A 17734-nucleotide genomic window follows, 5' to 3' on the forward strand; every position below is an offset into this window, starting at 1 on the left:
GAGCGATCCAGAGAGATCGCCTGGGATCTGCGGAGTGAGAGAGAGAGAGATTGACCAAGAGAGCCCAGGACACCTTCCCGGGACTGAGATCCCGAGAGAGGGAGGGAAAAATATAGAACCCGGGGTTCAGCCCCACTCAAACCCCTCTGGGAATATCAGGGGAAGAGTCAGTGACTGGGAGAGACTCACACAACTGGCTGAAGATCAGGAAGAATTGAATCCTTCCTGGGATTCCAAATCCCAAGCTGCCAGTGAGGTTGAACCTGCCACCTGTGAGCTCAGGGGGAGGCTGGATGAAGGATGAACACAACAGGAGAGAGAGAATGGATTCCAGGGAATGCTTCTCCTGGCTTCATTCTGATGCCCCTCGAGGTGAAGGTGGCCACCTCGGCTATCTATGGCACAATCTGTATCTCCGGGGTGATTGGGAATCTGCTGGTCATCTGGATTTTAAGAAGGAAAACCTTCAAACAGAACCTGAGCCAGCACATGGTTAGCATAGCTTGTTCTGACCTCTTGATCCTGACCCTGGCTCTGCCCATTGAGTTGTACGGCATCATCTGGTGCCCATTCCCCTGGTCACTGGGGACTGCTGGCTGCAAAGCTTTCTACTTGCTCTGGGAGGTCTGTAGCTACGCCACCATATTCAATGTCCTGACATTTAGTTTCCAACGTTATCTGGCTATCTGCCACCCAATGAAGGCTAAGCTCGCCGCCACATCCAGAACCAAGAGGCTAATTGGGTTGGTTTGGGGATTGGCAACTATCACAGGGCTTCCTGTTGCCTTCACAGTGGGTGTTGAAGATGCCTGGGAGCCCTTCAGGTCAGGAGCTGAGGAGACCTTACCAGCTCTCTACATCTGCACCAATGTCTCTGGGAGCAAGGTGATCTTTGACCTGGTAATTTATATCTCCTTCACCCTCTACGTTCTGGTCCTCCTCCTGGTCACGTTTACCTGTGGACTGATGATTAAAACCCTCCTCAAAGACAGACCTGTGTCCATCGCACTCCAAAAGACAAGCTCCACTGAAAAGGTCCTGCCAAAGTTTAAAGAGATAAGGAGGCAAAATGTAGCAATGCTGGGTGAGTATTGTGCAGAGAGATGTTTGTCTCGAGGTATTCCTCACTATGAGGGTTGTGTGGAAAGTCAGCAAGTAGACACGGCGATAATAATTCAACTGGTTCTTTAGAAATTTGAGAGAATGAGGTTAATTGTGGCAAATGATTTAACAGCAACAGCAATTTTGCATTAATATAGCGCCGTTATCATCGTATGTATCAAGGTGCTTCACAGGAGCATTATCAGACTCCATTCAACACCGAGCTACATAAAGAGTTGAACTTTATTGACCCTAATTTACATGCCCCCCCTCTCTCCCCACAGGAAACCAGGTTAGGTGGATTGGCCATGCTAAATTGCACCTTAGTGTCAGGGGGATTAGGAGGGTAAATATATGGGGTTACGGGGATAGGACCTGGGTGGGATTGTTGTCAGTGCAGGCTTGATGGGCCGAATGGCCTCCTTCTGCACTGTAGATTCTATGATTCTATGAAATTAGGGTCAATGTCCATCACACCACCAATCTGTCCACCCCTGAGCTCTGTCCCATAATGCTGAAACTACCAGTCTGTCCACCAAACTTAAAGTAAAGAAGGCAAATGGTATGTTGGCCTTCATAGTGAGAGGATTTGAGTATAGGGATGTTTTACTGCAATTGTATAGGGCGTTGGTGAAGCCATATCTGGAGTATTGTGTGCAGTTTGGTGTCCTTATCTGAGGAAGGATGTCCTTGCTATAGAGGGAGTGCAGCGAAGGTTTACCAGGCTGATTCCTGGGCTGGCAGGTCTGTCATATGAGGAGAGACTAAGTCGGTTAGGATTATATTCACTGGAGTTTACCAGAGAAGGGATCTCACAGAAACTTATAAAACTTGAACAGGGTTAGAGAGGGTAGATTCAGAAAGAATGTTCCCAATGGTGGGGGAGTCCAGAATTAGGGGTCATAGTTTGAGGATAAGGGGGTAAACCTTTTAGAACTGAGGTGTGGAGAAATTTCTTCACCCAGAGGGTGGTAAATGTGTGGAATTCACTCCCACAGAATGTAATTGAGGCCAAAACATTGTGTGATTTCAAGAAGAAATTAGATATAGCTCTTGGGACTAAAGGGATCAAGGGATATGGAGGAAGGGGGGGGAATCAGGATATTGAATTTGATGATCAGCCATGATCAAGATGAATGGCGGAGCAGGTTCGAAGGGCTGAATGGCCTCCTCCTGCTTCTAGTTTCTATGTTTCTCTGTAAATCAGTAATCAAGGGTCAAATATTCCGTCCAAGGGGATATTAGAACAGGTGACCAAAGGCTTGGTCAAAGAGATACATTTTTAAGGACAAAGGAAGGATGCAGAGATTTACGGAGAGAATTTCAGAGCTCAGAGTGTGGACAGCAGTCAGAGGTGGAGTGATTAAACGGGGTAGTGATCTCAGAGGCTTGTGGGGCTGGAGGAGGTTACAGAGAAAGGGAAGGGCAGAACTAGAGCGAAGAGCTTGATGAACGGGATGAATTTTAAGGTGCGTCTTAGGATAGAGCGGGAGAGGGATTGGGAGATTTAGAGAAGGAATTCCAAAGGTCCAGCTGCCACTGGTAGAGTGACTATAACTGGGAATGTTCAAGGGGGCAGAATTGAAGGAGCGCAGAGATCTTTTTAAATTTGATTTGATTTATTATTGTCACATGTATTAATATACAGTGAAAAGGATTATTTCTTGCGCGCTATACAGACAAAGCATACCATTCATAGAGAAGGATAGGAGAGAGTGCAGAATGTAGTGTTACAGTCATAGCTCGGGTGTAGAGAAAGATCAAATTAATGTGAGGTAGGTCCATTCAAAAGTCTGACAGCAGCAGGGAAGAAACTGTTCTTGAGTCGGTTGGTACGTGACCTCAGACTTTTGTATCTTTTTCATGACGGAAGAAGGTGGAAAAGAGAATATCCGGGGTGCGTAGGGTCCTTAATTATGCTGGCTGCTTTTCAGATCAGCGGGAAGTGTAGAGAATGTCATTGGATGGGAGGCTGGTTTGTGTGATGGATTGGGCTACATTCATGACCTTTTGTAGTTTCTTGCGGGCTTGGGCAGAGCAGGAGCCATACCAAGCTGTGATACAACCAGAAAGAATGCTTTCTATAGTGCATCTGTAAAGGTTGGTGAGAGTCGTAGCTGACATGCCAAATTTCCATAGTCTTCTGAGAAAGTAGAGGCGTTGGTGGGCTTTCTTAACTATAGTGTCGGCATGGGGGGACCAGGACAGGTTGTTGGTGATCTGGACACCTAAAAACAGTGAAGTAGACAGGGGCATGTTCTCTACTACGCTTGCTGAAGCCGATGACAATTTCCTTCGTTTTGTTGATATTGAGGGAGAGATTATTGTTGCCGCACCAGTTCACCAGATTCTCTATCTCATTCCTGTACTCTGTCTCGTCATTGTTTGAGATCCAACCCACTACGGTGGTGTCATCAGCAAACTTGAAAATCGAGTTGGAGGGGAATTTGGCCACACAGTCATAGGTGTAGAAGGAGTATAGTAGGGGGCTGAGAACACAGCCTTGTGGGGCACCGGTGTTGAGGATGATCGTGGAGGAGGTGTTGTTGCCTTTCCTTACAGATTGTGTTCTGTGAGTTAAGAAGTCTAGGATCCAGTCGCAGAGGGAGGAGCCAAGCCCCAGATTTTGAGACAAGTTTCATAGGAATAATGGTGTTGAAGGCTGAGCTGTAGTCTATAAACAGGAGTCTGACACAGGTGTCTTTGTTATCTAGGTGTTCCAGGGTTGAGTGCAGGGCCAGGGAGATGGCGTCTGCTGTGGACTTGTTGCGGCGATAGGTGAGCTGTAGTGGATCCAGGTAGTCCAGGAGGCTGGAATTGATTCGTGTCATGAGAAAGCTTTCGAAGCACTTCATAACGATAAATGTCAGAACCAACGGACGATAGTCATTAAGACACGCTGCCTGGCTTTTCTTTCGTACTGGGTTGATGGTCATCTTCTTAAAGCAGATAGGGACCTCAGATTGTTGTAAAGAGAGATAAAGATGTGTGCGAACATCCCCGCCAGCTGATCCGCTCAAGATCTGAGTGCTCGTCCGGGTACCCCATCCGGGCCAGTCGCTTTCCGTGGGTTGACCTTCGAGAAAGCTGCTCTGACATCTGCAATGGTGACCCCCAGATACAGGTTCATTCAGGGCTTCCAGGGTGGAGGACATGCTCTCGCTGACCTTTTGCCAACTTTGTACGTCTGGACCCCCCAACCCCACCCTAGCCAGGCTGTTTGAGGATGGGTGGTAGGTCACCATGTGGCTGTGCCTTACTCTGTTCATATTCATGAAGGTCTGAAACTCCCCAGTGGTAAACGGGGTCCTGTTGGCTGTCGTGAGAATTTCGGGTATGCCATGCGTACTAAAAGATTGCTGGAGTTTCTCTACGGGATTGTAAGAGGCAGTAGATGTCATCTGGTGCACATCGGTCCATGGAGCCTTTAAATGTCCCTGCGAGGTCTGCATGTACTCACGCCCAGGGGGCCAAGGGTGCAACGAGGCTGCCGGTGGAGCCTCCTGGTTTTCCTGGCAGGTTTTGCGCCATTTGACCAGGTTTTTGATATCACTGTCAATGCCAGGCTATCAGACATAGCTCCTTGCGAGCATTTTCCACTCAGAAATTCCAGCGGGCCATTGTGCAATTTGTGAAGTGTTGGTCCCTGGCCTGGATGTAGGATAATGAACTCAGCTCCCCATAGGATGATGCCATCTGCTTTACACAACTCCTGATATTTAGAGAGATAAGGTTTCAGATCCTCTGTAGGACGCTCTTGTGGTCCACCACTTAGGTCGACGTGATGTAGTTTTGCCAATGCAGGAGAGGGGCAGTGTTGTCGAGGGGAGTACTGAGCTGCAGGCTGTTGGACTGGACGGGATTGAGGTTCATAAGGAGGAGGTGTTAGCAATTCTGGAAAGGGTAAAAATAGATAAGTCCCCTGGACCGGATGGGATTTATCCTAGGATTGAGAGGAGATTGCAGAGCCTTTGGCTTTGATCTTTGTGTCATCATTGTCTACAGGAACTGTGCCAGAAGACTGGAGGATAGCAAATGTTGTCTCCTTGTTCAAGAAGGGGAGTCGGGACAACCCTGGTAATTATAGACCGGTGAGCCTTACTTCTGTTGTGGGCAAAGTTTTGGAAAGGATTATAAGAGATAGGAAGGGTCCATGTCTGAATTTCCATGTTCAAGAAGGGTCCATGTCTGAATTTGCTTGGCGAATACTGGCAGAGTGCCCATGAAGTTCTGAGTCATGACGACTTCATCCATCTTCAGAGGAGAAAGTAGAGTGGTGGGTAGCAGCAGGAGGCTCAAGGCATCCACGTTGACTATATGTCTCCCTGGATAGTGTTCTAGGGTATTTTCATAGTTACCTAATAGCAGAGCCCAGCGTTGTGCTGTTGCGATGGGAGGACTCGCCTTGTCTTCCTTGACGAGGCCCAAGAGAGGCTTGTGATTGGTTACCCTGATTAAATACCGACCGTGGATGTACTGGTGGAACCTTCTCACCGTGAACACCAGGACCAAGTCTTCCATTTAGATCCTGGGCAGACTGAATCCACCAGTGTTCACAATGCGCGTGTGATTGGATGTTCTTTCCCATTGTCTTGGTGTGATAATACCACTCCTATCCACTAGGGGGAGGTGTCACAGGTTACAATGAATGGTCTCAGGGGCTAGTATATTGGTAGACAGCAGTTGTTATTTGATGTTTACAAAGGCTTTCTCTTGTGACATTTGCCACGACCATTTCTGATTTTCTTTGAACAGTCGGGGTGACAGCAGCGACGACAAGTTCGGTTCGAATTTTTCGTAGTAATTTATGACACTTCGGAAAGGTTTCCCTTGGAGTTGAAGCCCCTTTTATGGCCTCCACCTTCTCTCCGATGGGGTGTAATCCCTCCTTGTCGACTCTGTACCCGAGGTACGTTACCTCATTGGCCAGGAACACACACTTTTCCTTTTTTTAATCCGACGCCAGCATCAGAAAAAAGCCGTAACCTCTCCTCCAAACTCCCTCAATGTTCCTTTGCAGGAGCTCTGGAGAATAAAACATCACCCAGATTGTCTGTCACTCTGGGCAACCCTTGAAGGAAGTTAACATAGAACATAGAACATTACAGTGCAGTACAGGCCCTTCGGCCCTCGATGTTGCGCCGACCAGTGGTACCAATCTAAAGCCCCTCTAATCTACACTATTCCAATATCATCCATATGTTTATCCAATAGCCATTTGAATGCTCTTAATGTTGACGAGTCCACTACTGCTGCAGGCAGGGCATTCCACGCCCTTACTACTCTCTGAGTAAAGAACCTACCTCTAACATCTGTCCTATATCTCTCACCCCTCAATTTAAAGCTATGTCCCCTCGTGTTAGCCATCACCATCCGAGGAAAAAGGCTCTCACTATCCACCCTACCTAATCCTCTGATCATCTTGTATGCCTCTATTAAGTCACCTCTTAACCTTCTTCTCTCTAACGAAAACAACCTCAAGTCCCTCAGCCTTTCCTCATACGATTTTCCCACCATACCAGGCAACATCCTGGTAAATCTCCTCTGCACCCTTTCCAACGCTTCCACATTTTTCCTATAATGCGGCGACCAGAACTGTACACAATACTCCAAGTGTGGCCGCACCAGAGTTTTGTACAGTTGCAGCATGACCTCCTGACTCCGAAACTCAATCCCTCTACCAATAAAAGCTAACACACTGTACGCCTTCTTAACAACCCTATCAACCTGGGTGCCAACTTTCAGGGATTTATGCACATGGACACCCAGATCTCTCTGTTCATCCACACTACCAAGTATCTTACCATTAGCCCAGTACTCTGTATTCCTGTTACTCCTTCCAAAGTGAATCACTTCACACTTTTCCGCATTAAACTCCATTTGCCACCTCTCAGCCCAGCTCTGCAGCTTATCTATGTCCTTCTGTAACCTGCCACTTCCCTCCGCATTGTCTACAACTCCACCGACTTTAGTGTCATCCGCAAATTTACTAATCCATCCTTCTACGCCCTCATCCAGGTCATTAATAAAAATGACCAACAGCAGTGGTCCCAAAACAGATCCTTGCAGTACACCACTAGTAACTGAACTCCAGGATGAATATTTCCCATCAACCACCACCCTGTTTTCTTACAGCTAGCCAATTCCTGATCCAAACCACTAAATCACCTTCAATCCCATGTGTCCGTATTTTCTGCAAAAGCTTACCATGGGGAACCTTATCAAACGCTTTGCTGAAATCCATATACACCACATCAACCGCTTTACCCTCATCCACCTCTTTGGTCACCTTCTCAAAGAACTCAATAAGGTTTGTGAGGCACGACCTACCCTTCACAAAACCGTGTTGACTATCCCTAATCAAATTATTCCTTTCAAGGTGATTATAAATCCTATCTCTTATAATCGTTTCCAAAACTTTGCCCACAACAGAAGTAAGGCTCACCGGTCTATAATTACCAGGGTTGTCCCGACTCCCCTTCTTGAACAAGGGGACAACATTTGCTATCCTCCAGTCTTCTGGCATAGTTCCTGTAGACAATGATGACACAAAGATCAAAGCCAAAGGCTCTGCAATCTCCTCTCTAGCCTCCCAGAGAATCCTAGGATAAATCCCATCCGGTCCAGGGGACTTATCAATTTTTACCCTTTCCAGAATTGCTAACACCTCCTCCTTATGAACCTCAATCCCGTCCAGTCCAACAGCCTGCATGTCAGTACTCCCCTCGACAACACTGCCCCTCTCCTGTATTAATACCGACAAAAAATATTCATTTAGTGCCTCTCCTATCTCTTCAGACTCCATGCACAACTTCCCACTCCTGTCCTTGACTGGCCCTAATCTTACCCTAGCCATTCTTTTACTCCTGACATACCTATAGAAAGCTTTAAGGTTTTCCTTGATCCTACCTGCCAAAGACTTCTCATGTCCCCTCCTGGCTCTTCTTAACTCTTTCTTTAGGTCCTTCCTGGCTGACTTGTAACTCTCAAGTGCCCTAACTGAGCCTTCACGTCTCATCTTAACATAAGTCTCCTTCTTCCTCTTCACAAGAGATTCAACCTCCTTAGTAAACCACGGTTCCCTCACACGACTGCTTCCTCCCTGCCTGACAGGTACATATTTATCAAGGACGCGTAGTAGCTGTTCCTTGAACAAGTTCCACATTACAATTGTGCCCGTCCCCTGCAGTTTCCTTTCCATCCTTTTCAAAGGATGACCGTTCTCTGTCATCCTTTGAAAAATGGCACAAGCCAAGTACACCCCAAAGGGCAAACGAGAATGCTCATACAGTCCTTTGTGAGTATTGATGGTGACACACTTCCTGGATGATACCTCAAACTCCAGTTGGAGGTAGGTATGGTTCATGTCTAATTTGGAAAATATGTGACCCTCCCCCCCGCCCCCCAGTCAGCTTGGCGTCAAAGTTTTCAATGTGTGGCACAGGGTATCCATCTCCATGGGAGACTCCGGTGACCATCAATTTATCCGCCGGAATTCTACCGCCCGCCTGCCACGGAATCGGAGCGGCCGAGGGGTGGGCAATGGGAAGGTCCGTTGACCTAGAGCGGGATTTTCCGGTCTCGGGACGAGCGAGGTCGTAAACCCGACCCATAATCTCCACAGAGACGGAACAAGTTGTCAGGTTGTAAAACTGGCGCTGCCCATTCAGCAAATTGTACTGGGCAGATGATGCCAAGTTCCTCTGGACATTCCAATTCAGCCTCTACTTTAACACATGGGGCAAGTTCACATAGTGCCTTGAAGTATTTAGGTCGGGCCTCTGCGTCCACATAGATCTTAGTCCTCGTGCCTCTGATCTTCCCAAGGCCTTCTTGGAACACTTCGGGATCATTCCCAATGACTTTGTACAGACTGCCTGTATCCACTTTAAAGATCTGTTGCCAACCCAGGTGGATTTTCTGTAGCCAGTCCCTTCCCAAAAGGTCCTTGAACCACTATTAGGGGCAGTGGGGGTGTCTATTGCCTGTGTGTAACTGGGGTTCCAGTGGTCCCAACAATACATAGGGGCTCCCAGTGTATGTGGCCAATCTAGCCTTGGTGTCCCAGTGGTTTAAAGCCCAATCAGAATCGCCTAGAGGTTTACTCCGCAATAATAGAAACAGCGGCTCCTGTGTCTGCCTCGCTCCCAATTACTGAGCAGGTGAATCAAAGGATAAGTTAAAGCCTGACGGCTAAAATATGATGGCTAAAGTGTAGCAGATCTCACCTCTGTAAACATCATATTTACAAACGTAAAGGATATTTGCGCCATATATAAGATTTTGAATAACAGTTGTTCGCACGTTCACCTCTGACCCGGGATGGTGTCGGTTTATTTCCCACCACGTTAACTTTAGCACAAAATCTGGATCAACAGTGCAGTATTGAGGGAGTGCATTGAGTGGGATCTTGCTGTGCACAAATTAGCCGCTGCAATTCCTAAATTACAGCAGTGACTACACTTCAAAACTAATTCGTTGGCTGCAAAGTGCCTTGATTGCGAGGTCTTGAACGGCGCTATATAAATGCAAGTTGCATTTTAATACGTAGTCAGCCTCCTGTGTCATTGCTGCCTTAGTTAATGTGGAATAAATGGTTATTGATGCAGGCTGAGGGAAGTTACAGTCCCACCTCTGGAGAACAGAGAGCAAGAAGCATTCTTATCACTTTTGGGGTAATAGCACCATCTTCTGGAGAAATGGGAATTTGCAGATTTTACTATTACAATCCTGCCTAGTGATTCGAATGGACTGTGAGAGCACGGCCAAGGTTGTTGTTAAAAGGCTGCATATCGTCACACTACTGTCTCAGCTGCAATGGAGATGATTGAGTGTTTCTTGTGTCAATCAGGCACCAGAGACCACATAGCTAGATGTGACTGGGATTGATTCTGACATCATCCACTCATAGAATCATAGAATCCTCCAGTGCAGAAGGAGGCCAAAATAAAAGCAAATCACTGCAGATGCTGGAATCTGAAACCAAAAGAGAAAATGCTGGAAAATCTCAGCGGGTCTGGCAGCATCTGTAGGGACAGAAAAGAGCTGACGTTTCGAGTCCAGATGACCCTTTGTGAAAGCTAAAAGGCAGAGAAAGTGGGAGATATTTATACTGCAGGGTGAGGGAATGAAAGATGAGTCATAGCCACGGAAACCAGGGGAAAGGCTGCTAATGGCAGCCCATAGAGAGAATAGAAGGTGTGAATGGCCAAACGGCAGAGAAGCTGAAATTAGAGGGTGAGCTGTGACAGATGAAGATGTGGAGGGAGAAGGGGGCCATTTGGCCCATCGAGTCTGCACTGACCACAGTCCCACCCAGGTCCTATCCACATAACCCCATGCATTTACCCTAGCTAGTCCCCCTGACACTAGGATCAATTTACCATGGCCAATCCACCTAACCCGCACATTATTGGACTGTGGGAGGAAACCGGAGCACCCGGAGGAAACCCACGCTGATGTGGGGAGAATGTGTAGACTCCATACAGACAGTGACCTAGAGCCAGGATTTGATCCTGGGTCCCTGGCACTGTGAGGCTGCCTTGCTAACCACTGTGCCACCGTGCCGCCCTATCTCTCTGCATGTTGATGTAGAAATAATCCTGCTTTTACTGGGAGAAATTTCTATAGTTTCGCCGTGAGTTCTATTTGCTACTGTTTGGTTTATTAATAGACACTTTTTATTGTTTGCTGAGAAAACAGATTTGACGAAGTAAAAAAGCTGTAATCTACACTGTCCCCTGTACTTTGCACACTACCTCCCTCTCACACAGGGACGGCAATACTAACTCTGGCTTTATATACACTAGTTGATCTCCTGTGACATTGCACAAGGTGTGTGGAGTGGGTTAGAGGGTTGAGAATAGTTGGAGCAGAGCACATGGGTGTCATCCAAACCCCTGTTTAAAATTATAGTCGGCTGAGGGTGGGGGTCTAACAGCAGAAACCACACAGAGCGAACAGCACATCTGGAAATTACGGCTAAAATTCTCCGCCAAAACTCACCAAGCACAAAGCCTCCAGCTTCATCTGCCTAAAACCGTCACGGTGGTACAGTGGTTAGCACTGCTACCTCACAGTGTCAGCGACTTGGGTTCAATTCCCGGCTTGGGTCACTGTCTGTGCGGAGTCTGCACGTTCTCCCCGTGTCTGCGTGGGTTTCCTCCGGGTGCTCCGGTTTCGTCCCACAGCCCGAAAAACGTGCTGGTTGGATGCATTGGCCGTGCTAAATTCTCCCTCAGTGTTACCCGAACAGGTGCCGGAGTGTGGAGACTAGGGAATTTTCGGAGTAACTTCATTGCAGTGTTAATGCAAGCCCACTTGTGACACTAATAAATGAACGTAGCTGCAGACGGCAAGTGGCTGTCCTGATACAACCCACTCATTGGAGCTTCCACAACGTCAGCCTAGCTTGGAGTTCGGGCAGTCTCATCTCATAGCTGATCATTGCGAGGTGTTAAATGAGTTTCAGGGCGAGGGTCTTCAACTTTCCTTCCCTTCCAGTGGGAAAACATCTGGGAACAGCTGTAGGGCATTTCTCCAGGGCATTCTTGTACACATTGGGTGAGGATTCAAATGCCAAAGGTATTGGCTGGAATTTTACTGCCCCGTCTGCCACAGGGATCGGAGCGGGTGAGGGGTGGAGCATGGAAAGGTCCGTTGACCTTGGGTGGGATTTTATGGTTTCGGGATGAGCGAGGCTGTAAACTCCTGCCGATTGTCTCTCCAACCCTGTGAGACAGACCATGGAAACACCAACAGCCTGAGCCACTGCTGTTCTTTGACTGTCTCTCCCTCAGGAAGAGCAAGTTGAGCCTCTCAAGTTTGCTGTGCTGAGCTGTTAAAGTGTGTTCTTTTCTACTCAGGATGTATCGTTGCCGCCTTAGCCATTTGTTGGCTCCCGTTCCAGGCGAGACGTCTAATGACAGCCGTGAAATCCAAAACCCAGTGGACGGAATATTACTACAGGTCCTACCTGGCCATGCAGCCTATTACCAACACCTTCTACTACCTCAGCTCTGCAATCAACCCTTTGCTTTACAACGTGACCTCGAAACAGTTCCGCAAGGTGTTTGTACAAGTCCTCAGAGACTGCTGCCAGTCCAACTCAGTCCCATCAAAGCGTGAGAGGGGCTCACAGTTCCAACTGAAACAAGAGTCTACCTCATTAAACGGGAGACCTTCCTTATCCAAGATTGAAGAGCTGAAGACTCCCCTCACTCTCTAATTCCCATGTTTACCCGTGTGTGAGGTAAAGATATTCCAGTTTATTCAAAATATATATAAAAGTTTTGGAATTTTAAGGGAATCTTGTGTCCAAATCGCACCCAAGGACCCAATGCTGCCTTATGAAAGTAGCCAATTTTGACTGTTCAGAGTGAATCTTTGATACTGGTTGCTGCACCTGACTGGAATGGTCTGTCTCAAAAGACCAAATTCAGCAACTTATGAGAGTTAAAATCTATGTATTTCTGATTGATGAATGGTTCGTTATGGGGTGGTTTACAGAGTGAGGAGAGCATGGGAACAGCTTTCACTTTGCTCTGCTCCTGACCTGAACCATGACATTGTGGGTGGCACAGTAGCACAGTGCTTAGCACTGCTGCCTCACAGCGCCAGGGACCTGGGTTCGATTCCTGGCTTGGGTCATCGTCTGTGTAGAGTCTGCACGTTCTCCCCGTGTCTGCGTGGGTTTCCTCCGGGTGCTCCGGTTTCCTCCCACATTCTGAAAGACGTGCTGGGGTTAGGGTGCATTGACCCAAACAGGCGCCCGAGTGTGGCGACTAGGGGAATTTCACAGTAACTTCATTGCAGTGTTAATGTAAGCCTTACTTGTGACTATCTAATAAACTTTATTTTAAGGCTCTGTCTACGCAGTATCCTGGTAAAGGTCCCAGGCTGCTATAGTGCGATTTAACCCCATTTCCTCAGGATTCTTCGGCCAGTTTGCAAAATCAGCCTGGTACTATTCGAGTCCTGAATTAAAAAGGCTAAACAACTCACGGGATGTGGGGTGTCACCAGCTAGGCCGGCATTCATTGTCCATCTCTAACTATCCTTGAGAAGGTGGTGGTGAGCCACCTTCTTGAAAACCACTGCAGTCCATGTGGTGTAAGTGCATCCATAGTGCTGTTAGGGAGGGAGTTCCAAGATTATGACCCAGCGACAGTGAAGTTACAGCCGATATATTTCCAAGTCCATTGTCAATTGTCAGAAAAACTCATCTGATTCACTAACATCCTTTAGGGAAGGAAATCTGCCGTCCTTACCCGGTCTGGCCTACATGTGACTCTAGAGACACAGCAATGTGGTTGACTCTCAACTGCCCTCTGAAATAGCCCCGAGCCAAGCCACTCAGTTCAAGGGCAATTAGGGATGGACAATAATTGCTGGTCAGCCAGCGGCGCCCATGTTCCAGGAATGAATGAAAAAAAGTCAGGATGGTGAGTGACTCAGAGGGGAACCTGCAGGTGGTGGTGTTCCCAGGTATCTGCTGCCCTTGTCTTGCGAGATGGTAGATGTTGCAGGTTTGTGAAAGTAAGTCATTTGTTAATTTTTTTTCTTTCCTGTTCCAGGTCTGTGCAATCTACAGGCAGCATTCCTGCTTCAAGGTGCCTGAGCTTTACTAGGTTCAGCTGGACTGATTGCTCTGATGTCTCTGCCTGGTCTCCATCCTCTGATGTGGAGATGCCGGCGTTGGACTGGGGTAAACACAGTAAGAAGTTTAACAACACCAGGTTAAAGTCCAACAGGTTTATTTGGTAGCAAAAGCCACACAAGCCTCCGAAAGCTTGTGTGGCATTTGCTACCAAATAAACCTGTTGGACTTTAACCTGGTGTTGTTAGACTTCTTACTCCATCCTCTGACCCAGATGCTGTGCCCAATCGCTTGTGCCTTCAATATGTGCTTATTGCTTTGAAATGGTTACAGTTACAAAGGGATTAATCCAGCAGTATTTATTAAAGAGTGTCTACTGCATCTCTGAGCCTCCTGATAGGTCAGTAGAGGAAAGCTCCGCCTCCTGTTGGACTGAGGCATAGTAACCAGAATCTTTTTGTAATGACCCAGGAATCCCAACTGGAAATTGTCTGCACTATTCTCACACTAGTTTCTACAGAATGCAAAGTAGAACCACTACCTGTGTGTACGCACACACTAGTCCCTGCCTGGGACTAACATTCAGCAGGCCCAGTCCTGGGCCTGCCTTATAAAAGACTCAGGTGATAAGTTCCAGCTGGACAGACAACAGCCTGTTACCAGGGGATCTCTTACTCCCCACAGGGAGATCAATCGGTGATTCCTCACGGACCGCGTGGCTGGTATCTCATTTCCAGAATGTGATATCCACGCTGCTATGAGTTGGCTGATATCCACGTCAGCTGCAGATTAGTGAGTAGCAGGCCCAGCCTTTGTGTTCGTGGGTCATGGATTCAAGTCCCACTCCAAACATTGGAGCACAAAATGTCGGTTGGCACTTCCTGTGCGTTACTGAGTGAGTGCTGCTCTGTCCCAGGTGCTGACCTTCAAATTAGACATTAAACTGAGATCCTGTCTGCTCTCCCAGGTCGACATAAAATATCCCGTGGCACTTTGCAAAGGAGAGCAGAGGTATTCTCCCCTGTGCCCTGGCCAATAGGAACATCGCTGAGATTCTCTGGCCATTGTGACGTGGCTGTTTGTGGGAGCTTGCTCTGGGCAAATTGGTTGCCGAGTTCCCTCCATGCAGCAGTGGCTGAGAAGTGCTTTGGGAAATACGGAAGTCATGAGGGAGTTGTGGAAATGCAAGTTCTTCCTTTCCCAGCCGATGCAGCTGTGTGATCACCAATCGTGTGCTGGCTCGCAGGCAAGCAGCCAGAGTTCCTGCTGCACATTACAGCTGGAACAGGTGTGAGAAGGAAAGGTCACTCACCTGTCGCCCACTGCACAGTCACTAGGGAGAAAGTTTCTCCAGTGCTGCTTCCCCCCCCGCCTCTCCGCCCACCCTCCCTGAGGGAGAAGGGAGAAGATTTCTCCAGCTCCCCTCTGTAGCTGTATCCCAGGGAGATTCTGAAGCTTCAGGAAGTAGAAGAAAAATTGGTCACATCATTAAACAGCTGCAGCGACTGGTTTTAATGTCTGCAATATTCTCACGCTGACTGGTTTCCCACCAGTGATTCTTCAACTGCAACACTCCCTGGTTGTTAGTTTAAAACAAAACTCAACATGTTGTCATGAGCCAGCAACAACAAGATTATCTATCCAGATAGTTCTGAAACCCCTCATTAGTGTCTGAGGAAGCGGGAGGGTGTATAACTGCAGCGTGTTATCTGTTTGTCCATCTGTTGATTAGTTTAGTTTGATTCATTAGTCAGTCTCTGGGCAAAAGGAGCAGAGAGAATAACGAGGCAGCGCTTTGTGCAGCTGTTGTGACTTTAGCTTATGTCAATACCTCATCTCACCTTCATTTGGCAAGCGTCATGGCTCAGTGCATTTATATGCCAGCTATCTCCCATACATAACAACAGCAACCTGCATTCATGTAGCACCTTTAACGAGGTAAAATTCCCAGTGCACTTGCCAAGATCAGTTATCAAACAAATTCGATACACAGAGAAATGTTCGAGTGGAGGTAGAGGTAGGGTAGGGTAGGTAGGGTTTAGGGAGCATCTGGGGAGGCGATGGCCTAGTAGTATTATCACTAGACTATTAATCCAGAAACTCAGCTAAAGTTCTGGGGAACCTGGGTTCAAATCCCGAAGGTGGTGGAATTTCAATTCAATAAAAAATATCTGGAATTAAGAATCTACTGATGACCGTGAAAACATTGTCGATTGTTGGAAAACCCCATCTGGTTCAGTAATGTCCTTTACAGAAGGAAATCTGCTGTCCTTACCTGGTCTGGCCTACATGTGACTCCAGACCCACAGCAATGTGGTTAAGTCTCAACTGCTTCTGAAATGGCCTGGCAAGCCACTCAGTTGTTCAAGAAGGCAGCTCATCGCCACCTTCTCAAGGGCAACTAGGGATGGGCAATAAATGCTGGCCCAGCCAGCGACACCCATGAATTAAGAAAATAAATCTTAAAAGGGGAGAAGGTAGTAGAGTGACACAGAGGCTTAGGGAGGGAATTCTCGAGTATAGACCCCAGACAGGTCAAAGTACAGACTGTCAATCATGGAGTGGTTAAACTCAGAGATGCTGAAGAAACCAGAATTGGGAGAGATCAGAAATCTCGGAGGATTATACGGCTGGAGGGAGTAACAGAGGTAGGGGTGAGATGATGACAGGACTTGCAAACAAAGAACAAAGAACAGTACAGCACAGGAACAGGCCCTTCGGCCCTCCAAGCCCGCGCCGCTCCCCGGTCCAGGATTGAATCCTGAATCCAGGATCCCCGCCCAATTTTCCAGCCTATCTACATACCAATATCCTATCCACCGAGCTGTCCCTCACAGCTACGATGCTTTGTTCATTACAACCTATTAACTTACCCCCACCCCCCCATTCCAGACCACGTGATCTCCAGGGAGAGGCGAAAACCCAGAGTGAAAAACCCCAGGGCCAATATGGGGAAAAAAAAATCTGGGAAATTCCTCTCCGACCCCCTGAGGCGATCGAAACGAGTCCAGGAGATCACAATGGCCCCGATCGGAAAATGCTTCCCAACCCTAGTCATTTCCACTTCCACGAACACCATATGAATTCCCTGCCCCCGAGACAGGTTCCCAACTATCCGCAAAAAATAACAATTCCATTTCTACAAAGTCTCATCAAAAATGAAATCCATACATCCGCAACTATCCCAACAAGGCTGAGAATTTTGAAATTGTAGCTTTGGTTAACCTGGAGCCAATGTACTTCACCGAGTACAGTGGTGATGGGTGAATGGGATTCGGAGCAAGTTAGGACATGGGTAACAGAATTTTGGATGCAGGTTTGTGAAGGGTAAAATGTGGGAGATCAGAGAATCAGAGAACCACACAGCGCAGAATAGGCCCTTTGGCCCATCGAGTCTGCACTGACACATTAGAAACACCTGAACTCCCACCGAATCCCATTTACCAGCACTTGGCCCATGGCCCTGAATGTTATGATGTGCCAAATGCTCATCCAGATACTTTAAGGATGTGAGGCAACCCGCATCTACCACTCTCCCAGGCAGCGCATCCCAGACCGTCACCACCCTCTGGGTAAAAAGGTTTTCCCTCACATCCCCCCCAAACCACCTGCCCCTCACCTTGAGCCTATGTCCCCTCATGACTGACCCTTCAACTAAGGGGAACAGCTGCTCCTTATCCACTCTGTCCATGCCCCTCGTAATCTTGTACACCTCGATCAGGTCACCCCTCAGTCTTCTCTGCTCCAACAAAAACAACCCAAGCCTATCCAACCTCTCTTCATAACTTAAATGCTCCGTCCCAGGCAGCATCCTGGTGAATCTCCTCTGCACCCCCTCCAATGCAATCACATCCTTCTGATAATGTGGCGAACAGAACTGTGCCCAGGTGGTGGCCTCCCCAAAGTTCTACACAACTCCAACATGACTTCCCTGTTTTTGTAATCTATGCCTCGATTGATAAAGGCAAGTGTCCCATATGCCTTTTTCACCACCCTACTAACATGCCCTTCCGCCTTCAGAGATCTGTGGTAGGA

General features: G+C 47.7%; 1 protein-coding gene across 1 annotated transcript; it reads left to right on the plus strand.

The window, feature by feature from the left end:
* The first annotated feature begins 300 nt into the window (after positions 1–300).
* LOC144500286 (G-protein coupled receptor 39-like) lies at positions 301–13720 on the plus strand. The gene is made up of 3 exons (XM_078222962.1): positions 301–1084; positions 11967–12224; positions 13677–13720. The coding sequence occupies exons 1-3, from the start codon at positions 301–303 to the stop codon at positions 13718–13720; spliced, it is 1086 nt and encodes a 361-aa protein (XP_078079088.1).
* The last annotated feature ends 4014 nt before the right edge of the window (positions 13721–17734 follow it).

The sequence above is a fragment of the Mustelus asterias genome, chromosome 11 (genome assembly GCF_964213995.1).
Source record: "Mustelus asterias chromosome 11, sMusAst1.hap1.1, whole genome shotgun sequence".
NCBI classification, from domain to species: Eukaryota; Metazoa; Chordata; class Chondrichthyes; order Carcharhiniformes; family Triakidae; genus Mustelus; species Mustelus asterias.